This window comes from Quercus suber, unplaced genomic scaffold (genome assembly GCF_002906115.3).
Source record: "Quercus suber isolate HL8 unplaced genomic scaffold, Cork oak 2.0 scaffold_8, whole genome shotgun sequence".
In the NCBI taxonomy this organism is placed as follows: Eukaryota; Viridiplantae; Streptophyta; class Magnoliopsida; order Fagales; family Fagaceae; genus Quercus; species Quercus suber.
The window spans coordinates 3128400-3152307 of record NW_027069474.1 but is presented as its reverse complement, the minus strand read 5'-3'; the positions used below and the strand labels follow the sequence as shown (position 1 = coordinate 3152307).

The following is a 23908-nucleotide window of genomic DNA, read 5'->3' as shown; positions in this document are numbered from 1 at the left end:
GATATAGTAAAATTCAAACCACTTTCATTTCAAAATAAATTAATAGGATTTTAAGAACTCTATGATGCAGGCCAGGTATTTTGTTATTTATTCTCATATTTTGTTAATTATTTCTTTTTACTAGAAGATGGGCAATAAAGAATGTATTGGGGTCAAATAAAAATAAGTAATTTCTATAAGGCTTTATAAGGAAGCTCAAGTTCTACCTGGTTGATTAAGCTTGATCCAAATTTGTTTGCCGCACTGTTTAAAGGTATAGATTAATCAACAACATCTAGATAAGCCGAGACAAATTAAATAACAGATCAAGACAAAAAAGGTTTGATTACAAAACAATTATTTGGATCCCACTATATGCCACAACTTTCTTTTTGCCCCCCACCCCCCACATGATTCATCTCTCTCTCTCTCTCTCTCTCTCTCTCTCTCTCTCATTTTGGATCTAATAAGTATTTAGCCTGTTACATTATTTAAAATTTGAGAAAAATTAACAAATACTCTAAAGATATTGGTTTAGAAACTATTTTTTAAAATATTTTATAAAAAAATTAATTATTTTAACAACTTTTTATATTTTTCATAAAAATAACATTCAAACTTTCACAAAATAATTTATTAACTATTACTCTAAAGGTATTCATTAACGTGATCTTTAAAATTTTAGATGATGTGGGAAAGTATTTGATAAACTCATAAAAAAAGTTCCTTTTTTTAGTTTTTTAAATATATTTCTGCGGGTTTAGTCTTATTCCTTTCTCTCAGTAGCACTTTTAACTTTAATCCAAAAACAATTAGCCAAGCGCATTCAAAAATATACTATTCAACAATCATTAGAATTTTCCTCCAACCTTAAATAAAAATTAAAAAAAAAAAAAAGAGAGAGAGAGAATTACTCATTTACACCTTCCACAATTCCCTATATATAGTCCTTCCTTGGCAAGATCTAGCAAGCAAACGGGCTTTTTACACACCAACCAACATATCTTTTTCTCTCTCTCATCTCTCACACCCTCTCTATGTAAGCACCCCCATTTCATTTTCTTATCATCACTCTCTATCTAGTCCCTCAGCTAGCTCAACATGGACACCAATCCTTCCCACACATCCACCTCTCATTATGAACATTCCTCTTACTACTCTCCCTTACCGGACCACTCCTCTCAACCAATTCCCCGGAGACCCTTAAAGGGTTTTGTTGTGATCTTTGCCTCCATGATTTTCCTCATGTCATTAGTGACATTAATCGTTATCCAAAGCCCCGAACCAGCAAGCTTGGAAAAACCCAAAAAAGACCGACCATTGTCGACAAAACCTTCGTCATTTTACGACATTTCGACCCCGGAGGTGCCTAGAGGGGTAGCAGAAGGAGTATCAGCCAAATCAAATCCGTCTCTTTCCGGCCATCATGGAGTTTCTTACAATTGGACAAATGCTATGCTCTCTTGGCAAAGAACTGCCTACCACTTTCAACCTCAAAAAAACTGGATGAATGGTAGGTACACACACAATAAAAGTGCATTCACGTTGATTTTCAATGCTTTCTTTTTCTATATATTAATGGTAGGTAAGATTTAGCTTATGATTAACTATATGTCTAACTTCCAAGTCCAACCTTTATTATCATTATGGTACTAACCCTTCAATGTTTTTTTTTTTTTTTTTTTCTTCCTATTGTCATTTTCATTTGCTGTTTGTTCGGGGATTTCTCGTTGGTCCTGCTTCAGATCCTGATGGTAAGCTTTTACAGACCCTTTTTTTTTTTTTTCTTTTTTTAATCAAATCCAAAGTTACATCAAAGTCATTATTTTATTATCTGCAAAGTCCATTATTTGTTTCTTAATTAATCAAAACACATATAGTTCTTTGAAGCTAGCTTGTCTCTCTTAAATTATTATTGTGCTTATTATTAAGTTAGTTGAAAAAGCACGTGTATGTCGTGGCACCTTCTGATCCAGTTAAACTTGATCCTGTTAGCTTGAATGGTAGGTTGATCTAGACCGTCCAATTGATTGATTCCCTTTATAGGGTAATGACTTTCCCGTGAAATTCAAAAAAAGTACACCAATCGGACGGCTGGGATTACTTGATCATTTGGGGAAAAAAAAAGATGACGTATGAAATTTTGCCACAAATGCCATTAATTTGTGGTTGTATCTGAGGCTTTTTTTTTTTTTGGATAGAAAGTTTGGTAACCTCTCTCTGGCCCCTAATAAATAAAAATTAAATGAGTGAAAAGTTGTACATGTTAAAAACAATTTTGCTAGAAATGGAGAGTGCTTTTAGGCATGTGGACAAATTGGGAGAGCATGTCTTGCCCTGCCAAGATTAGCTGGCCAATTTCCTGGCACGAGGGTCTATCTGGACGCCCTTGACTACCTGGCAAATCATGGGTGTTCGGAAGGACTCACTGCATGATTTTGTGGATATGGATGGTTGAATATTGATATGAATGTGGGCCTCTTTTAGTTTTATTGGTCCAGTAAATTCAAAGGCATATCTAGTCATACTTAGCTAGCATTTTGAAATCAAGACATTGTCATGTATTCCACATTCATTAAATTACTGTTTAGATCAGGACCAAAAATCCATATAACTGGTATGCATTAAGTCATACCAATTTAATTGGATTGGGTTGTTTGAATGGATGTTGTGTGGGCGTGTGTTGAATCTCTTGTCGGGTGTTTACTAGGTAATTATTGAGTTTATAAATGATTATAACGAGTTTAAATTTCAATTTGACTAATATTTTGGGATGTAAACGGAAATGTGATTAACGCTTTCCTCGAGATTATAAAATTTAGATGAGATTTTCTAACTATTTTTCCTAAATAAGCACAAACATATTAAATTATTTAGCTTCAAAACTCTTTTGATATTGAATATTAGGTCAAACTCTATGTAAAGGTGAAAAATATAATACTCTTTTTTTTTTCCTTGTATCTTTTCATTTTTATTACTCTGACTTCTTGGTAGGGGTTGGTTGGTACACAGTCCGGTCTTTTAAAGCATTATTAAAATAACAAGGATGATAGCTCTACTTTGGCACTTCATGGAAGGTGTGATTTGGTTGTATAGGATTCTGGTCTGGCACGGTGGTTTATTCATTTCTTGCATCGTATCCAATGTAAACATATGACTCATATCACATTACAAAATACTATTAGGATCTATCATATAAAGGATCCAATTTAGTGTACATACAATAAATTAATCGTGAACTAATTAATTATTATTGATTTATTAAATGAGATCCATTAGATAGTAAAATTCTGATATTTCGAGTAGTAGGAACAAAATAATTGGTCGGTCTAAATTAATGGATCTGTCAATTTTGTTTATTTATTTTTAAAAAGCACCAACAAAACTTCAAATGCAGTGTTTACATTTTTTTTTACTTTGAACTCAAACAATACCACCAGAATACTTTTTTTTTTTTTTTTTTTCGTGTTAAAAATATTTTTAACACTAAAAGGTGAATAACGTTGTGTACTTGCAGGTCCATTGTTTCACATGGGATGGTATCATCTATTTTACCAATACAATCCAGATTCAGCAGTGTGGGGCAACATCACATGGGGTCATGCCGTATCAAGGGACCTGATCCATTGGCTCTATCTCCCATTCGCAATGGTCCCTGATCATTGGTATGATGCGAATGGTGTGTGGACCGGGTCCGCTACGATATTGCCAGATGGCAAAATTGTAATGCTCTACACAGGTGATACTGTTGATGCTGTGCAGGTGCAAAATCTTGCCTACCCTGCCAACCTATCTGATCCCCTCCTCTTGGATTGGGTCAAATACCCGGATAACCCGGTCTTGATCCCCCCAATTGGAATTGCAACAGATGAGTATCGGGACCCGACCACTGCATGGCTTGGACCCGATGGAAAGTGGCGGGTCACAATCGGGTCTAAGGTCAATAGAACGGGTATTTCACTTGTATACACAACCACAAACTTTACCACATTTGACTTATTGGATAATTACTTGCATGAGGTCCCGGATACTGGTATGTGGGAATGTGTGGACTTTTACCCAGTTGCAATTAATGGGTCAATGGGTTTGGATACTTCAGTAAATGGCCCAGGAATCAAACATCTATTGAAGGCAAGTTTGGATGATTCAAAGGTTGATGTTTATGCACTTGGGACCTATTTTGCAAATAATGATACATGGGCACCCGATAACCCAGCTGAGGATGTGGGTCTCGGGTTGAAATATGACTATGGGAGATACTATGCATCAAAGACATTTTATGACCCGAAAAAGGAGAGGCGGGTCCTGTGGGGTTGGATTAATGAAACAGATACTGAATATGATGACTTGGCAAAGGGATGGGCATCTCTTCAGGTAATATTAATAAATCCTATTTCAATTGAGAACTTTTCTTGGTTTATTTTTTTATTTAATTAGTTTAATTGAAACAGTAATTAAAAGAAACATTAATATAATAAGAGTTCTCAATATTATATTATATAAAATAAGAGTTCATATACGGTTCAGCAACTATAGTAAACCATGTTTATTAATTGAGAAATTAGTCCAAATGGGTGATCTGGAATTCTGGACCATTTGGTACAAGAAAGTGTACTCGTCAAGTTAAGAGAATACGTCACGTAATGTATGTCCATTTTTCTTTAAGATATATTATATTATATTAAGGTAATCATCTTTTGTTTTTGTTTTGAAAAATCAATTAAGGTCATCTTCTTCTACAAAAATATATGCACGTTACATGTATATAAATAAAAAAAAATGCGCGGAAAGTCAAAAGCAATAGTAGAATTGATCTCTTTCAAGTCGTGGTCATAAAATAATTCTCAAAAAAAAAAAAAAATTCTCAAAAAAAAAAAAAATAAAAAAAAAAAAAAGTCGTGGTCATAAAATGTTTACTACCAATTTTATTATAAAAAATAAAATTTTGAATTACATTTTTTGTTTTGTATTTAAAAGTAGACGTATCAGTTTAAAATTTGTAATAACGACAATATTACTCTACATTGAAAAAAAAAAACTTTTTTCCCTAGTGAGGTTTACACATTTCTTTTGAGTACCTTAGCCTGATCAATCCTGGGCATGTGAAGTTTGACATTTTTTTTTCCTTTTAATAGGAAGGATTTTAAGTTTTATACAATTATTACTAGAAATGAAAGGTAAAGTTTAATGTACACAACTTATTTCTGAATTCTACAGACCATTCCAAGGACCGTGTTGTTTGACAATAAGACCGGAAACAGTATACTTCAATGGCCTGTAGAAGAGGTGGAGAGCTTGAGACTGAACAGCACAGACTTTGAAGGTGTGGTGGTTAAACCTGGATCAGTTGTGGAGCTGAACATTGGCACAGCAACACAGGTTAATTAATCAGTCTAGCTTTTACGTGAACATGTTACACATAATTTTAGTTATATGCTAATAAAAATATTTCCCTGAATTGAGAAAAAAAAATGTGGCCAACCTGATTAGTCCTCTTTGCTCACTAGCATATTTCTTTTGAACATGTTGACAGTTAGACATATTCGCCGATTTTGAAATAGAATCATTAGGATTGGAGGAGACTAATGAAGCCAATGGAGGTTGTCGTGGTGGTGTCGTTGACAGAAGCCGTTTGGGACCATTTGGCCTTTTGGTTATTGCTGATGAAACACTTTCTGAACTAACCCCTATTTATTTTCGTCCTACCAATACAAGTGATGGTGGTCTCAAGACTTATTTCTGTGCTGATGAAAGAAGGTATGCTTGTTTTCTTTGATGACTTTCTCCCTTTATAGCTTGATATCCATTTCCAAGAAAATATTTTATTTACTGAGATTTGAAAGTGATAAAATTTGCATTTGGATTAGCTTCTTGACAGTAGCATGTTAGCTCATTCCCTAATAGTACAATTTCTTAGAAGTCTTTTTTTTAGGTACAACTGTGCATTCAACCACTTTCAATAAATTAGTAAAAGCTAATTCAAATGCTCAGTTGATTATTTCAAATAGAAAATGATTAAAAAAGAAGTAAATGATGATATGTGTTATCTAGTATGGATCATTAGCAGAACTTTGTTCATATTTTTTAGCATTAGCTATTTGGTTAGTAAATTCCTTCTTAATTATGCAGCTTGTGTTATAATCAAATGTTAAGGATACAGCTTGCGAGAAAGAAATGTAACATGAGATGTTGGTTAATTAATGCAGGTCATCAAAGGCAAATGATGTTTTCAACCAAGTTTATGGAAGCCAAGTTCCGGTGCTTGATGATGAAAAGTTTTCTATGAGAGTACTGGTGAGTGAGAATCTTTCTCATCTTAAAGCTGAAAGATTCACTTTTGAATTGGTTACCAAGAAAAGACAGAGAAAAAAAAAAACCGAGTATCATTAAGAACTAAAAATTTGGGTTCTATGAGTAAAATATGTTGCACAGATGCATTTGAAACCAAGGTCCAGAAAGAAAGTCATCAAGAACACTTTATAGAATGTTAAAAGAGAGCAAAACTGAATTGATATTTCACAATATAATGATATACATCAGAAAGTATTTGTAGGGAACCTAGACTACCCTATTATGATCCTAGTAGGACTAAGTAACTTGTCCTGCAAAACAGAGATGACTTGACCTGCAAGTACAAGCTTACAAAAGTCTTGTGCTTACAACACATTTGGGCTCAAGGCCTCTAATTCATATAACAGAAAACTAAGAATGTTATGATGAAATTACAGAACACAAGCCTAATACTTTGTTTTACTTTGGGTTCTTGATGCTAAATCAGGTTGACCATTCAATTGTGGAAAGCTTTGCTCAAGGAGGGAGGACAGTGATCACATCAAGAGTTTATCCAACAGAAGCAATTTATGGGGCAGCAAGAGTATTTTTGTTCAATAATGCAACTGGGGTGAATGTTAAGGCCACACTTAAGATATGGCAGCTGAATTCTGCTTTTATTCGCCCTTTTCCCTTGGACCAGATAGATACAATGAAACCATTGCAACCCTTTTGAGCCTATAGTATTAAGTTCTTTCATTACCCCATTTTGGTGGCCAAAAATGTGAAATCTTTCAATACAGCAATCAGATGAGTATTAGTTTATGTTATTTCAATTTTTGGTTGGTTTGCGAGTTTGTACTTTGTAGCCTACAACGATATGTTTTGGAATTGATCCAAATAATGATTTTGAAATAGTAAGAGTTTTGCTATTTAGTTGTCTCTTTGTAAGTTGTTCACTATGTTCTGTTTCCTTAAAAAAAAAGAAAGAAGAAGAAGAAGGAGCCAACTAAAAGATGTACAAAAATTATTGGAAATTCTAAAGTTATTCAATTGTATTTAAGAAGCTTACAAATAATTTATAATAAATGTGATTGTTGTTATCTAAAAATATATAAATAAATTTCTTAATTACTTTTTTGTCTTGTTTTTAAAATTGACATATAAGTTTATAAGATTTATCCAGTAAAAATTTGTAATATCTTAGCATTACCCAAAATTGCTTCTCTTGCTTTTCCTGGGCAAGCTGAGTATTATGTCTCAAAACACATTATACATTGTTATTGGAACACCACAGAAGTTAGCATTCCTACTCTAGCATGTATGCAAAGAACATCAACTAAGCTCATTCCAAATGTCATTTTAAGTTGTGCTTATGTAACAGCCCTGTTAACTGGTGTGCCAAGCACAGAAGCAAATAAACTTATTTCCTTTTCTTGTTTGTAAAAATACTTCTTCAGTAAGCTGCATTTCAACCATAAAAACAAGGTATCATAGTAAGATATGAGAGAAAAATGGTCTTTGTGACCCCTGCAAGCATGTCGAAAAGGAAGACAGTAAACCAGTGATACATTATAGGGAATGCTACATATGCATATTCCACGCTATTATTACTTAATTGTACAACTTTGAAGATCACATAAGGAAAATTCTAAGGAAACATTGAACACTCCAATATGGGATTGTCCTTGCAGCATCCCAATCAAAGTCACAGAAGAAAAAGTTCATGAATATCTAGTGAAATAACAGAGCTGAAATTGAAATTGTCAAACTTCTTGCTTAACCAAGCTTTAGAATTTGTCATCTAATGGACAACTTCTTGCCAATGAGCTTTAGCTCAAATGGCAATTTCTCTCCTCACAAGAGTTGGTGGAGGATGAGGTTGTGGGTCCAAAACCCACTGGTTGTGTGTGCGAGTATAACCATTTCATGAAAGAATTATTTACAACCTCATTTCTAAGTTCTAACTTTGTCAACATAAGTTGTATTACCTGTGTCCATTTCAAGTTTTTCAGCTATTTGGGCAGTAGTCATGAAGTCCACTAACTCATTTATTAGAGCATCCTGACCTGAGACATAACATAATGAAATGAACAAACTGATTAATGGTCTTACCAAGTAAGAATGAAGTTCTTCTATAATAGAGAGAGAGAGAGAGAGAGAGAGAGAGGCAAAATTAAACACAAGATGGAGTCTCATAGCGCAAGTACTGCCAATATTTAAAGAAACAGTGAACCAATCACATAAGTGTTGAAAACAAACACAAATCTGATATGTGACATGTCCCAGAGATGAGTTTAATGTATTTATACTAGTAGTTCAGCAGTGTTTCTTCACAATCAATCTGCAAAGAGACAAGCAGACACATGATTTCCATATCTCGACGGTGCTTCCCCTCGGTTCAAACATTCTCTTGGCTCCTTAAAAATGTCAGTATTTAGAGGCTGTTTGGGAACTTTTTTTTGATCAATCAATTTTTGTCACTCAATTTTCATCACTCATCACTCATCATTCATCACTCATTTTTCATTACTCATCACCCATCACTCAAAATCAATACCCGTTTGGCTTATCAGTACAATGCCATAACTCAAAAATTTTCATCACTGTTCATGGGCCCCAGCTCTGTCACATGTCCAGATGGTTCTGTTTTGTTACCCGCGCCTTGCTACTCATCCCCATTTCATCAGCTTCTCTTTTGTCATTTCCCATTTCCCCTTCACTCTCCCAAAGCAGAAAAACCGATACCCATAAAAATGCATCAAGCTCCCTCGCCTCGTCAGGCCAGTCGCCAGTGAAGAACACCGACTCGGCGCCATCTCCTCCGTCGTGACCCAGCGGCGCCGACGAGCATAAGAAACAGTACCCATTTCCCGATTTTGTCACGGCCGGTCTCCTCCGACCCAAGACGGTGCTACCTCGACAGTTCTGTACTCTCTTACTTTGTGTATTTAGCTGATTTGTGTGTTTTGCATTTGGATTTTGAGAAAAATGTTCTGGGTTTTGCAGGTGGGTTCTTCAAAGTTTGTCTCGCCGAGGTACCTAGTTGAATCCCTAGGCAGATTTCAACTCAGGCATGTAAATAAATCATCATTTTTTTTTTTTGTTACTTTGCTGCTTCATACCTCGACAGTTCTGTACTCTCTGACTTTGTGTATTTAGCTGATTTGTGTGTTTTGCATTTGGATTTTGAGAAAAATGTTCTGGGTTTTGCAGGTGGGTTCTTCAAAGTTCATCTCGCCGAGATACCTAGTTGAATCCCTAGGCAGATTTCAACTCAGGCATGTAAATAAGTCATCACTTTTTTTTTTGTTACTTTGCTGCTTCAATATCAATGAATACATGAATTGTGTTTACTTTTCTGCTTCAAATCTCACGTTCTTTACTTTAGAGGAATTAGTTTACTTTGCCTTAGAGGAATACATGAAAAATGTTGTCTTTGCTGCTTCAAGTCACTATTAATCCGAGTTCTGTCGTCCATTTTAGAGGAATTAGTTTGTCCAATGTGGTCACAAGTGCATAACAAATATTACTGCTAAAAGACCATTATTGCATAAACTCATTAGAGCCCAACAGTTGGGTTTTGTACCTAATAGACGGATTGCCAAAACTAACATAATTGATCTAGAGCTTATTCATAGTTTTTGAAAGAAGAGCAATTCAAATGTTGGGATGGTGGAAATTAAAAAGTTGGTCTTCTGGAGATTTATTTTTATTTTGCAGGGCAGGTCCAAGTTTAGTGTGTTGTCAACATTGGAGAGGTATTTGATGACTTCTGAGTTATAAAACAGCATACATGTACAGTCCAATTATCTATTTCTAGTGATTAAACATAATCCCAAAATAATCCAATGTTATGTATTAATTAGGGTTAGTTTTTCATTTTTAGGAAAACTAGTCGCAGACCCACGCAATGCGTGGGAATAGATAATTATTTCATAGTTATAGTATAATATATAATTTTTTCTCTCTAAATTTTGTGGAAAATAATTTTTTTCTCCCCAAAAATAAAACAATCTCTAAAATTATATTTCATTTATCTATCTCAAAAAATATATCATCATTTTATTATTTGGACTCTTTTAGTTGATATTATTCATTTTTTAGGCAAACCATATTTTTTAAAATTATGTTATTGTACATTATGTTTTTCTAATTTTTTTTTAGTACAATTAAACTATTTAAGTTTCAAATATATTATCCAAATTTCTCCTTTTCTTAAAAGAGATTATTATTATTTATAATTTTTCTTATCCTAGGAGTAGTTTCGAACTATTAATTGGGTTTTGTTTGCTAATATAGATATATTATATTAGAACTGCATATTTCTTAGACATTTCTAAAAATATTTAAAATAATATATAGAAAAAAAAAAGTAGACTTTATATCTAAAATTGAACACTTTAGTTTCTCAAAAAAAAAAAAAAAATGAACATTTCATTTATCGAAATGAAAGAAAATAATTTGTATAACAATATAAAGAGAACATGATCAAACAAATAAAAATTGACTACATGCATTTTCAATTATTAAGATTAATTGCCTTTAACTGGACTTTTGTATTGAGCTTTATCATCTTCCACTTCATTATGCTCTTTATTATTTATTTTTTGCTTTTTGTTTTTTAACAATATTAAATATATAAATATATTGACTTTACAAATTCATCTTAGGCAGTTTTAACTTTAAATATTCATTTACTTGAATTTTGATGTTATAACTAAATAATAAATCAATGAAAAATTAAAACAAATAAATTGTCTATACATATTCATCTTGGGTTGTTTTAATAGTTGATAATCACATTCAAATCCATAGCCAAGATTGTATTTTGATATAAATTCAAAATCTCACTTTCAAAATAACTAAGTATTATGTAAAAAAAAAAAAAAAAATCAAACAAAAGCTATAAGAGGGAGAGAGAAGACTTGTGATGAAAAAAAAAAAAAACACACTACCAAATTGTATTAGCCCAAAATAATATTATTTAAAAAAAAAAAAAAAAAACAATGATTCATCAACCTAAAGTAAAATTGCAAAAAAGAGTAAATGAATTATATATTTATATATAAATGAGATGAGTTCAAGTTACATCATTTTTATACCATTAATTCAAAATAGATCAAAGTCTAAAAATACACTACTGGTCACATCATCAATTTTCTAAAATTAATGTTTTATCTCATATTTCCCATTAACTTCAATAAATGCCCCTCTCAATTTCTCATAGTCTCTTTCCATCCCCTTTTCACTGCAACTCAAACGTACAGATCTACTATCCTTCCATTTTTGCCACTTCCTCAACCCTTCATTTATTTCAAGGTTCTAAATAATTCCTCTTGTCACTTTTTTCCTGAAGTCTCAAATGGCATAAATCCATGAGAAGAGCCAGCTAGTTTGCAAAATAATAGAATTTAAAGTTCTCTACATGTATCAAATAAAATTCCCAACTCTATAACGTGCTCACTTTTTTCTTTTTAGTGTTTGCTTTTATTTTTTTATTTTTTATTATTATTATTGTTATTTTATTTTGGGTAGAGTAGAGGATCAAAGTTTAGTGTTTACTTTGATTTTTTTCAATGGACTTAGAGAAGTTAGCCTTGGATGATCTTCTTCAATAAACCCCTTTCCATATGTAAAACTCACGCATAAATAATTAGTTTCCATATATGCAAAGTCCACCAAATTTGGGAGGGAAAAAAAATCAGAGATACAACAATTTACAAAGTTTTCCAACCAGTATTGACTCAAAAAAAAAAAAAAGTTTTCAACCAGTACTCCCAAAACTTATTCCAATCAGCCAACCAAATTAATTAAAAATAATGGAAAAAACAGCAGCAACAGCAGCAATAACAATAACAATAACAATAACATAGAAGAACCTAAAAGGCGAAACCAAAGACACCCATTAATCCTATGATCAAGAAAACAATATGCAAAAACCAAAAATAGCAAACCTCATAATATTGACAACGAATTCACTCCCACACTCGCCGTCACATTGCCCATTAAAATTAACCCACTTAAAAAAATGCAAACCCAGGAACAACAACACAATTACAATTAATCTTCTAATACTTTTCTGATTCATAGGCTGTTTTCAAATTTGTTATTGTACTAAATTAATGTATTAGGATTATTTTTAAAAAATAATCGATTAGATTAAATCAAAAATCAAAGAGGAAAACAAAACAACTTAAAATACAAAATTGCACCACATCAACCATAAGTAAAGTTCTAAAGAATACAAAAATATATCAACCTAAAGTAGAGATGCAAGAAAAATAAATTAAATCAATCAAAAATTAAGAGAGAGAGAGAGAGAGAAATAGCCTTTTGTTTGTGAGGAAAAACTATGCAAAGAATGGAAGAGAGAATGACAAATTTATAGTAAAATGGTGTGAATAAGAATAGACAAAATAAGGGAAGATGAAGAGAAAGATGAAGAGTGGTATTAAAGTAGGGGATAGTGGGGAGATGAAAAGGTAAGAGAGTAACAAATGTTGGACAAAGTCTAAATATTAAAAAAAAAAAAGTAAATGTTTAAAAAAATTATAGAAAATTAGAAAGAAATAGGATATTGACGTGGACGCTGATGTGGCTCAACTGGAGCATAGCAACAATAAATGCTACGCTTCAGTTTTTAGATATATATAGAATATATAGAATAGATATAGATTTTGAAAAAGAGAGAAAATATAAAGAAAAGAAAGAGAGGAAAATATATAACATGTGATTGCTTAAGCTTTTATATATATATATATATATATAGATGGTGGAATTAAATTAATAAGAAGTGGGCTTTATGGTGGAGATAAGGATGAGATTTATTTTATATTTGTTAGTATTTTAAAATTGGAAAAAACTAATTTTAAATTGTTGAAAAATTACAAAAAATATGGTGAAAATGACATAACTGCTGACGTGGCTCAACGTGAGCGTAGCAACATTAAATGCTACGCTTCAGCTTTTAGTAATATATATAGATTAATTAGGACTAGTTAGAACTAAATTTAATACAAATCTACATGCATTTTCTAAACTCAAAACCCCATAATAGGGGACACAAAACTTTAGCACTTCAACTATTCAGACACGGATAAAAATCATGAATTCCAAACTGGCTGACCATCCCTTCGTTCAATTTCAAACTTAAGCAGGGATACAATTTGTACTTCTATTACAATTGAGCACTAGTTTGGACTACGGATTATATATATGTAGATTAACATTCAAGCAATTCAAGTAGTTGGCTTGGCTCTAGAAGGTAACCTTATGTTTTTTCTTTTTCGGATAAAGTATAGCATTTTTCTTTGGACATGGGGCTAAATCTGAAATTCAATTAACAACCAAAGCAGGGACACATGCATACCTCTTGATGAGCTGTAGGATCTCTCACTATCCCACCACTTCCTACCTGCAAAGAAATTGAAAATTTAAATTCATAAATAAATGGGATATCTTAAAGCATCAAACATTGCACTTCATTTTTGATAAGTATTTGCCAAAAATAGTAAAAGAAATGCACCAGCTGACTTCATTGCTTTTATCAATTAAATACGACGGATATAAAACATTAAAAGAAACAAGCATATAAGATGATCTCATTAACCAACAAAACTCTCTAATTATTAGTATAAGATCAAATCTTAGACAAAGCACCTAGAACCCCGAACATACGTGTCAGATAAATAATTGTTACAAGTTGATAAAAGACTATGTAAAAATATTTTTGTTTTTTTTTTTTTGTGGCCAAAAGCCTTGTAGCTCAATTGGCATCTCATGGTCTTTCCAACAAAAACATCCAGAGTTCAAAACTCTTTTCCTTTATTGCAACTATTGAATTATCAAATATGTGTGTGTGTGTGTGTGTGTTGGGGGGGGGGGGTGCGGTGTTGAGAAATTCTCTTTAATTGATTACAATAAGCCTATGTAAATATCTTTAAGTATATCTTTGTTCAAAACAGATACAAAATTGTGGGATAACCTATATTTTTTTTTTTATGTGATGATGAAATGCAATAGCTCAACTCCTGAATGAGTGGAATGCTCTGTTTGTGGCCTTCAATCAATCTGTCTATGTTCTTGTACAGAGAGTTGATTGGATTCTCTTTCAGATTCTGATCACTATTCTTTGAATTCTTTTTCTAATTCATTATATTTAGAATTTTTGGTGTCATTGGGCCATGGCTTAGGTGCGTTTAGAGTTGGTAGCCATTAGACTACCTCTTTAGTTCAAACGATCAACACAACAAGAAGCCTTAGTCCCAAATTTTTGGGGTTGGCTATGAATTCTCAACAAATTAGTTAAGGTCAGATACTTGTATTCTTTTATGTCATTCTTTTCAATCCAAAGTCATAATCTCTATTACTTTCTTAATTGACATATTCTTTTTTACTACTTATGCCAATGTTATTTTCGATCTTGCTCTACTTTTTTTCCACTTCCTCAACTTGAATAAACTCACTCTGTCACTGATGCAATAATCACTCTCCTTTAAACTTGACTAAACCATTTTGAGCATCTCTACCTCATTTAGTTCAAACCATACTAGTAAAAAGAATGTTAAATGTATTTTTGATCCCCACTTTGATGCCAGCTTTGATGCTTTCTTAATTATTGGAGATATCTAAATATATAGCATTGGTCAACAGAGAGAGAAATAAAGAAAAGAGAAAAGGAAGAATGAGGACCCATATATCATATCTACAACAAAACACAAGAAATCAACCATAGCTAATCCATGGTCAATAAAATCATACTGCCATTAAGGACCTCGGGATGGTAGATATTTATAAAAATATTAAATATTATAATATACTTAAAATAAGCAGATTCATGGTGAGTCATAAAATGCTACCAAATAGCAATCGATTGGAAATGACACAAATTTCTACTGTATAGTTTATTGCTTGGCTTCGGGTAACAAATCAGATGTGATAACAATACAATAGTTTGTAAGACACTATTTTCCATTGACAATAGGTTCAATCAATAAATTTTCATTGACAGTGCATTGATTATGTAGAACTATGTACTGACATTATATATATAATTATATGTGTGTAGATATATTGGAAAAAGAAAAGCCATAACCATGTCTTCTGCCACTACTTATGAGTCCACCTCTACCGGCCATATGTGCGATATGGATCGGTGTGTGAAAAGGACCTCGTTGTCTATCCGTAATTTCGGTAGGAGGTTCTATGGATGTCAGCAGTGGGCGCCGGTTAGTTTCTATCTTCAATTTTATTATCATTACATATTCGACTTGTCATTTTTTTACTATCTTTGTTGACCATCTTATATATGCCTTCAATGTTGTATGCAGGACTCTGATCAGGCATGTAAGTTCTTCAAATGGTTGGACAAGAATACATGCCCACGTGGCCGTGCCACGGCACCACTTGTCCACGAAAGGTTTGCGAGATATAAGGCCGACGCCGTAGCTGCAAGAAATGAAAGAGATGAGGCTTATGCAAGGGAAGCAGAAGCATGGGAGCTCCTAAGGAAAGCAAAGGCAAGGGTGAAAAAAGTAATCTCAAACTCCGGATTGCTGAAGACAAGGTCTATAAGTATAGGGTAGCTTTATTTTTGTCTTGTACTGTATTCGGGGTTTATTTTGTGTTCTCTAATGTTTTTGGGGTCATTGCCATACGCAACTGCGTTGCCATGAACCATTGACGGTCACGTGTATAATGTACATTACACTTTGCATGCCCTGTTTTGAGTTCTTAAATTTTTTGCAGAATGAGAATTGTGTTTGTCAGCTGTTTATGTGTACAGGGAGGTGTTGTGTACAGTAATGAATGTTTCTTGAACAAAACAGGTCAATCTATTATCATTCGTTTTATGCATTATTTTATATTCAATAATGAATACTTCTCCATCAGTTACTATTTTTTGCACGTATTCTACCAAAAAAAAAAATTTATTTGGCCCCTTCAGTGTATAAGACAATAAGGTGTCTTTATCAATAAATAAATAAAAAGAAAAAGACGTCTTCATAATTTTTCATTTTGAATAAATTTTGTTTCGTTATTTTTTAATTATATGTTTTTATCATTTTTTTACTTACTTGGAAGTTTTTAAACTTTTTTTCCCAGCGTATGACCAATTTTTTTTTATCTCCCCATAGAATTATTTAAACCTTTCTACGTTTTGACAATTTTTAATTTTGTTATATGTTTTTTGAACCGCACATTTTGACATTTGGCCCAATTTAATGATACTTAAATAATCTAAATTGAAAACCGTAGTGCGTACATCGCATATTCGCATTTTATTTTTAATAACTTAGTTTAGAATGGAGGGACCGTTGTGGCCGTTTAACAAAAGTGGTCAGTTTTGTATTCATTGCCATTGGTGAGAGTCGACACATAAATAGTTGAAACTTGAAACCCTTAAGTTACATATATCTTTCAATAATTGATACAATCGATTTACGTTACATAATTATGCCGAGAGCATATCTGCACATTGTCATATCATTCCAAAATAGTGCAGTATCATTACAAGTTGAACTAACTTATACATCTACCTATCTAATTAATAAGTTTCCGTCACTTACTAGTACATGCCATTTCCAACATATAATCATCTGACATTGCCACGGGCAACATAATCATCCCACATTGTGTCAGTGATATTGTCCCTAAATTGCCCCATGCTCTCTTCGATGCACTTGACATTTCTAGTACATGCCTTTGGGTGCTGAGCTTGTTGCTGCTTCAGCATCGCCACTACCTTCGTTATTGGTCGCACTACCTTCGCCAACACTCTCCCCTATTGTTCTAAACAATTCATCACTCCGATTGTTTATGCGTATGAAATTATGTAGAGCACAACACACAATAACCACGTAACGCTGCCTAATTGGCTTGAAGTTTGGCATTAAATTCAGAATGGGGAAACGGGCCTTCAGCACTCCAAAAGACCTCTCAATCACCATTCGCAAGGACGAGTGTCTGTAGTTATACAACTCTTTTTTGATGTTATCGTCTACGGCTTGACTGGAATTCTTGCGCATGGTACCTAGTTGACTTGTGAGGGGGGAGAAAACTAGTGCCAATTGGTAGACCCGAATCCACCAAGTAGTACGACCCTACACACACACACAGCGCCAGACAGCACGTAATTCAGTTGTACAATAAACACACTACTTAGACGTGGAGGATAAAATAACTTTAGTTAAACTCATAGTAATGTATAGTACCTGTTGGTGGCCATGGGAATCCATGCTTCCGGTCACTAATCGCTTCCTCGAAAACCCTTGAGTCATTTGCACTACCCTCCCACCCACCATGGACAAATGTGAACTGCATGTCCATGTCACACACACACAGCACATTGGTTGTTATAAGGCTCTTACGATCCCTATGTGCTTGAGTCGCATTTGCAGGAGGTCGGGCACTCACGTGCGTTCCATCAATTGCTCCTATACATCTCTACACATTGGACATTTTCATTAATCTTAGCAAGGACATCTACAGAATCATATTATTTTACTGTTGTACGAAGTATGTCAAGTAAGGAATGATTTCTACCTCAAACCATGGCCAGTACTTGTTCACTTGAAGATGCTCGGGGAGGCTTGTGACGTTATGATCAGGTTTAATTAAATGCTTCGCGTAGTGGTGGACAGCCCGCAACGCCTGACGAAAATGCCGGACACACGGTTTCTGTTGAGTGCTGAAACCGGTCTGCAACACATCTAAAGCGGGTGTTGTGTCCAAGTATGTACAATAACATGGCCACGGCCTGAGTGGCATTCACGTCACCATGTCCATCCTTCAAGTAACCATGTGCAGCCAACTCGTCCACCAAATGCAACAGTAAATCAGGTGTCATGCGGAACATCTCATAACACTTAGCTTGATTACCTTCAGTGACCTCGTCCATATACGCCTTGCCGGTCAACGCACTTGTTCGCATTGGTTGTTTATCATAATGACGTTGCATGTATGCGAACATCTCCCCAACTAAAGGATTCACTAAATTAAACTCTGCTTCTTCTTCACGTTCAAACTCTGAATCGGGCCAGTCATCATCATTTTCTTCAGAGTCATTGCTGGAACCAACGTTGTTGAAGTATGCATCATCAAAGTCATACTCTTGGACCGCCTGCCACCAGTCATTTCCAGACGCCATAAGTGACCTACACATTAGTAGAAACACACTATTCAGGTAGGTTATCTAAAGAGAGATATAAAGTAAATACGTTATTAGAACAAGTACATCNTTTGTGAAAGTACATGCTATCATTAGTAATTATAAAGGCTATGGGATTAAGTGATCCTGTAGTCAGACCTGAGGTTGCTGTTATGGTAAGAATCTTTATTTGGTGCTAACCTTAAGATATTAGATATAATATTACTTATCCCCAAAAACCTGAAAAAGTGATATGCTATCATATATATGTTGCATAATTTAACTGTGTAATTTGTATGATTCAGGTCCTTAATGGCTTGACCCAGAACATCTCAAGTACCAAATTTCAAGTTGGGAAGAATGCTCAAGAGGGTATACTGAACAGCTTGCCCAACACAACTAAAGAGGAACTACTACATGTGAGTACATGTGTGTTTCTTAAAATAATATATAGCTGCTTCTACAAAAATGTGGCTAAACACCATGGATATCTTATTTATTGAAGAATTGATTAAGCAGGCTGTGTGCTAGAATCAATTTTTTTGTGTTATGTTGAACTTATTAATTGTATGTTCTATGAATTTTGGTTTCAGTGATTTAATATTAATAAGAAGAGTGTTTTTTGTTTCCAGCATTGGATATCCATTCAAGAATTACTGAGGCACTTTTGGTATTCATATCCAATTACTACATCATATCTTTATGCTAAGGTAAGTGTTGTATTTGTTAACATGGACAAGAGTCATGTTAAATACATTTATTTATTTATGTTTGAGCATTTGTTTGTGCACAAAAGAGTTATAGATAGTAAACTGTCAGCAAACCACCATAAGCTTCTTGGTAAAGTGCATAACACTAATTTTTCCAATGTTAAGTAGATTAAGGTGAAGTCTCATGTAGTTTATGTGACTCAAAATTGACAATTAGATATCATTTAAAAATATTTTTCATCATCGTTGATTTTACCACTAATTAAACCCATTTCAAGCTCATACAATAAGATAAAGATAACATACCATACAAAGATTACAATCAGTCTCTACTCTCTACTACCAGAAACTTAATGGAGGGAACTTTGATAACAAATTCCAGGAAAATCGCACCATTTATCACACATTTCTTAGTTCCATAAATTAATAAAAAAAAAAAACCCATAACCACGGGTTGCAATTTTCCCAAATCAGATGCTTACCTAAACATGAAACAAAGAAAAAAAAGAAAAAACAAAAACAGAGAAGCACAACACAGGTTCACCATGGGTTGAAAACCCATTACCACAGGTTTCAATAGACCACATCAGATGCCCAAACATCAAACAAAGAACAAAAATCAGAGAACCAAACATCACACGGGTTGAAAACCCAGGATTCCACAGGTTTCAATAGACCACATCAGATGCCCAAACATCAAACAAAGAACAAAAATCACAGAACCAAACATCACCACGGGTTGAAAACCCAGGATTCCACAGGTTGATACAAGTTAAATCAGATGCGAAAACCCAAACGTGAATCAAAGAAAAAAAAAAAGGAAAAAAATCAACACAGAAGCAAACTCCTTGAATCGATGTAAAAGATGTGAAATCCCTTGCTATTACCAACAAATCAGATATATAAACAGCTCAACGGTGAAGAATACCTTCGGATTTCACTGGAAAAAGCTGAGAAAGAGCTCGGTGGTTGGCGCGTGAAGCACTGCGTTACCGTGACACGGCGGCGCGGGTTGGCTGAGCTTGGATCCGTGAAATGGTGTGTGAGGAGATGAGGGCAGTGAGAGCTTCTCAATGGTGGTACTGGAATGGAGTGGAGAGAAATTTGTGATGAGAGACCTCTGCTAACTGAAGAGAGAAGTGCGAAGAAGGGTGAGATGAAAGACCTAAAGAGAGAGCCATTGAGGACAGTATCAAAAGGCACGCCCCACGTGAATAGCTCTGACGGTGGGACCGGAAATTGTAATAGTATTTACCAAATTGCCATTGAAAACAGAAAATTAAAAACTGAAAACTGAAAACAGCCAAAAGTTGTTTTCAGTTTTCACAACTCATAACTCAAAAATTAGAAAATTGAGTATTGAAAACAGAGTTATGGAAACAAAAAAATTATGCAGGCAAACGAGTATTTTGCTATGGGTCCCACAATTTTTGAGAATTGAGTTATGAAAACAGAAAATTGAGTCATGAAAACTAGTGAACCAAACAGCCTCTTAGTGTTTCATTCGTCATTCTTCTTTTCCAGTTTCTTTCCTTTCCCCATCGATTATCCAAAATATATATATATATATATTTATTTATTTCGTTCCCACTGACTTAGACGATGAGTACACCGCGATTGGTGGTGCAGCCATGTGAACCTCTTTTTAAGGTAGCATTTCTAATGGGTATGATCATTGATCGATGATGACCTGCAAAGCATGAAATATATGAGTATTTTCAATCTCATATGATGCAATAGAACCCTAGTGATAGAGAAACTACTGTGCTAACAAACAAAAACTAAATCTACGAACAGTGATTCTTGCTTCTCCAATCAGTAATGCACGACTTGATGCAGTGAATAAAGCAAGAAATAAAGCACAAGTCGTTTATGCGGAAACATAAAATGCTTTTCACGTTTTGCTTTCCAACTTCCAAGCTTGCTTTATTCTTTCAGTTCTGCTAGAAGTCAAATTTTTGTGTAAACTCACTCCACGAAAAGAGACACCAGACTAGCCAAAATGCTTTCCGGTGATCTCTCTTTCCTTTCCACAGATTGTCAATGCTACGTGACCATTGAGTTAGACTTTGAGAACACCGTGATTAGTGGTGCAGCATGGAAACCTCTTTCTATCACACTCCTCCAAACTTTTTATAACCATAACCAGGGACGGAACTTGGATTTGAACCTTGTGGGGAGCTTAAAACAAATTTTTTTTTTTTTTTACTAGATCTGTTCAAGGTTCATTCTCAAAAAAAAAAAACAAATTAAAATTAAAATTAAAAAAAAAAAAAAAGGATCTGTTCAAGGATTGGCTTGACTTTTGGTCCATCGGGTAGCATTTAACTTCCACGTGAATTGTTTCTTCGATGATTTTTCTATTCGCTCTCTTCCACTAATTGACTAATTCTCTTTATCATGTAAATCCTTTATCACCTATAAAACAAAGATTATTTATAATCAGTCATTTATATATATATATATATATATTTAAAAGTTGAAGCGTAGCATTTATTATTACTACACTCCAGTTGAGCCACATCATCGATCATGTTACTTTTTTTTTCTTTCATTTTTTAAACAATATTTATATATAAATAAATAGTGCAACTTTACACATTCTCTAACTCATTAAATCCAACTCACCATGAACAATCCTACACATTCGATCCAACTCACCATTAATTTATCCTTCTTCCAATTCTCAACTTTTCATTTTCCCCTTCAAAACCGTTTCACTCTTTTGAAATTCAAACCCTTCAATTGTCACTCATGTGATTAACTATGTTATTTTTAGCACTATTAATTTACAGTTGCTCTCTCTACCTCCGCAAAAGTTGTCAAAGTGGTATCAGATTTGGAAAGTCCCTTTGAGGTTTGTTCTTTCCCTTCTTATTTTTTCTTTTCCCCCCAACTTTGGTTTTTCCATTGGATTTCTAAAGTTTGTGGATGATATGCTTTTTTGTGGGTTGCTGACAATGTGATCACTTTGGGGCTATGAGTGGCTAGGATTGGTTTGTCGATTATGCGAAGGGTTTTCAAGAATTAGAATCTCTACAACTTCTTACTTCATATTCACGTTGTACAATTTTTATTTTATATTTGTGTTTTACCCATTCAATTTGTTTATCTTTGACATTTTAGTTTTCTTACGTTTGACATTTGTTTAACGCTATGTAAAAAAAAAAAAACCAAAGTTTAATATATTTACCTATAATTTTTTTGAAACAATAATAGAGTATACGTTGTAATTATAATCCAATTACTGCTTTCATATTTTTTGACTCAATGGTTCTTTTTTGTTGTGGAACCTTTCTCAATTTCTGTTAGGTTCTAAAGATTTAGGATTTTATGTATTTAGAACTCTAATGTGTAGTGTTGGCAAACCATGATCAAAACAGGTTGTTTAGTCTTGTTTAGGCTTGCTCAAAGTATGTTTATTTGTAAAACTGGAATCGAGTGAGTGCAGATTTATTGGACTAAATCTGTAAGGCTCGATCGATCGAAAATTAGACTCGATCGATCGAACCACGTACAGATTTATTCTTCTGCAGAGTTCCAGTTCAGCCCAAACTCTATTTAAACGTCTTGGGGTTCAAGTAAAACACTTCTATATATAAGGAAAACCCTAGAACGTTTTGGGACTTGGAGAGAGAGATTAGAGTGCCTCTTGTGCCTCCTTTTATTTTTAGGGTTTGTACCCAAACCTCTCTAAGTCTTTGTTGCTCATATTTGCTGTTTATGTGAATCTCTTGTGAGATCTTAGAGGAGCTTTCCTTCACATAAACTAGGGTTTTCAAGGTAGAGATATTTCTACATCTTGATGATCAAAAGGTTGCTACCATTGGAGATTAAAGAAAAGCAAGCGGGGAGCTTGTAGCTGATTGAGGAATTCAAGAAAGAAGTAGTCCGTGGATTCGGAGCCTGCGCGTAGTCGTGTCAGGAAGTTCTACTGGTGGGTAGCATTAGGAAGTCGAGCGGGAGCTTGTAGTCCTTTGTACGAACTTCAACCTTTCATAGTGAATTCAGGTTAGCCTTGAGGATTGGTGGGTCAAATCCTCCCCAGGTTTTACCGTGTGGTTTCCTGGGTGATCATATCTTGTGTTATTTATTTTCCGCTGCTTTATATCTTGATATGATTGTTTGGATTGTTTTAACCTAGAATTGCTTAATTGACTAAGTAACAACTTGGCTAATTAATCTAGGCTACGCAATTTGTGTTGTTTAAGGGGTCTAAATTCCCAACAATTTCTGTTTGGCTTCAACAAATAGTATGTTTAGCACACTTTTTCTTATTATGTGTAGCACATAATAATTTGATCTTGCAGTCCAATAGACAATAAAAAATCTACCTCAAAAGTTTGGTCGTGAGGTAATAGAAAATCTCAAAACATGATTAATTGGGGGTTTAATCTTTATCTGATTTTGATAGTGCTAAATGTGGAATTTGGTTCTTGAAAGGTTTAGGATCATTGACCTAGATACATGAGAGTTTGACAATGAAGGTTTCTTAAGTGGCCAAAGACATTTCTAAGGAACTTTAAGAGAAGAGAGATTTTTTTTTTCAAACTTCCATTATTATATATCGTATAGATATGTATAGACATTTTTTTTTCCTTCATTGATTTCATGATTTAGTTATTAAGAAAAACCCAAAATAATAGAACGGAAATGGATAATACTTTTAAAAATAGTTCAATTTTAAGGAGAACAAATTATTTTCCATAATTTTTAGAGAATAAATTATACATTATATCATATTATAAAATAGTTATATATTCTCATGCATCGCGTGGGTCTACGATTGGTTAACATA

General features: G+C 33.8%; 2 protein-coding genes and 1 long non-coding RNA gene across 3 annotated transcripts; 2 read left to right on the top strand and 1 right to left on the bottom strand.

The window, feature by feature from the left end:
- The first annotated feature begins 931 nt into the window (after nt 1-931).
- LOC111989483 (acid beta-fructofuranosidase 1, vacuolar) lies at nt 932-7191 on the top strand. The gene is made up of 7 exons (XM_024021262.2): nt 932-1492; nt 1725-1733; nt 3497-4353; nt 5197-5358; nt 5513-5736; nt 6186-6273; nt 6758-7191. Exons 1-7 carry the CDS (start codon nt 1081-1083, stop codon nt 6983-6985), a joined length of 1980 nt encoding a protein of 659 aa, XP_023877030.2. The 5' UTR covers nt 932-1080; the 3' UTR covers nt 6986-7191.
- A 10046-nt stretch (nt 7192-17237) lies between these two features.
- Nucleotides 17238-18407, bottom strand: LOC136061525 (uncharacterized). Its single transcript, XM_065776278.1, has 3 exons — nt 17797-18407; nt 17466-17697; nt 17238-17354 (listed from the first exon to the last, which is right to left on the bottom strand). The coding sequence occupies exons 1-3, from the start codon at nt 18019-18021 to the stop codon at nt 17245-17247; spliced, it is 567 nt and encodes a 188-aa protein (XP_065632350.1). The 5' UTR covers nt 18022-18407; the 3' UTR covers nt 17238-17244.
- Nucleotides 18408-18522: 115 nt separating this feature from the next.
- LOC112007183 (uncharacterized) lies at nt 18523-19115 on the top strand. Its single transcript, XR_010630063.1, has 3 exons — nt 18523-18576; nt 18706-18819; nt 19033-19115. It is a non-coding gene; the product is annotated as an uncharacterized LOC112007183 (long non-coding RNA).
- The last annotated feature ends 4793 nt before the right edge of the window (nt 19116-23908 follow it).

Coding starts and splice junctions, on each gene's coding strand:
- LOC111989483 (XM_024021262.2), top strand. CDS start 1,081: ATGGACACCAATCCTTCCCACACATCCACCTCTCATTATGAACATTCC. Junction 5,737..6,185: donor TTCTGTGCTGATGAAAGAAG/GTATGCTTGTTT, acceptor TAATTAATGCAG/GTCATCAAAGGCAAATGATG. Junction 6,274..6,757: donor AGTTTTCTATGAGAGTACTG/GTGAGTGAGAAT, acceptor ATGCTAAATCAG/GTTGACCATTCAATTGTGGA.
- LOC136061525 (XM_065776278.1), bottom strand. CDS start 18,021: ATGCCACTCAGGCCGTGGCCATGTTATTGTACATACTTGGACACAACA. Junction 17,698..17,796: donor AGTACTGGCCATGGTTTGAG/GTAGAAATCATT, acceptor TCCAATGTGTAG/AGATGTATAGGAGCAATTGA. Junction 17,355..17,465: donor ATTCCCATGGCCACCAACAG/GTACTATACATT, acceptor GTGTGTGTGTAG/GGTCGTACTACTTGGTGGAT.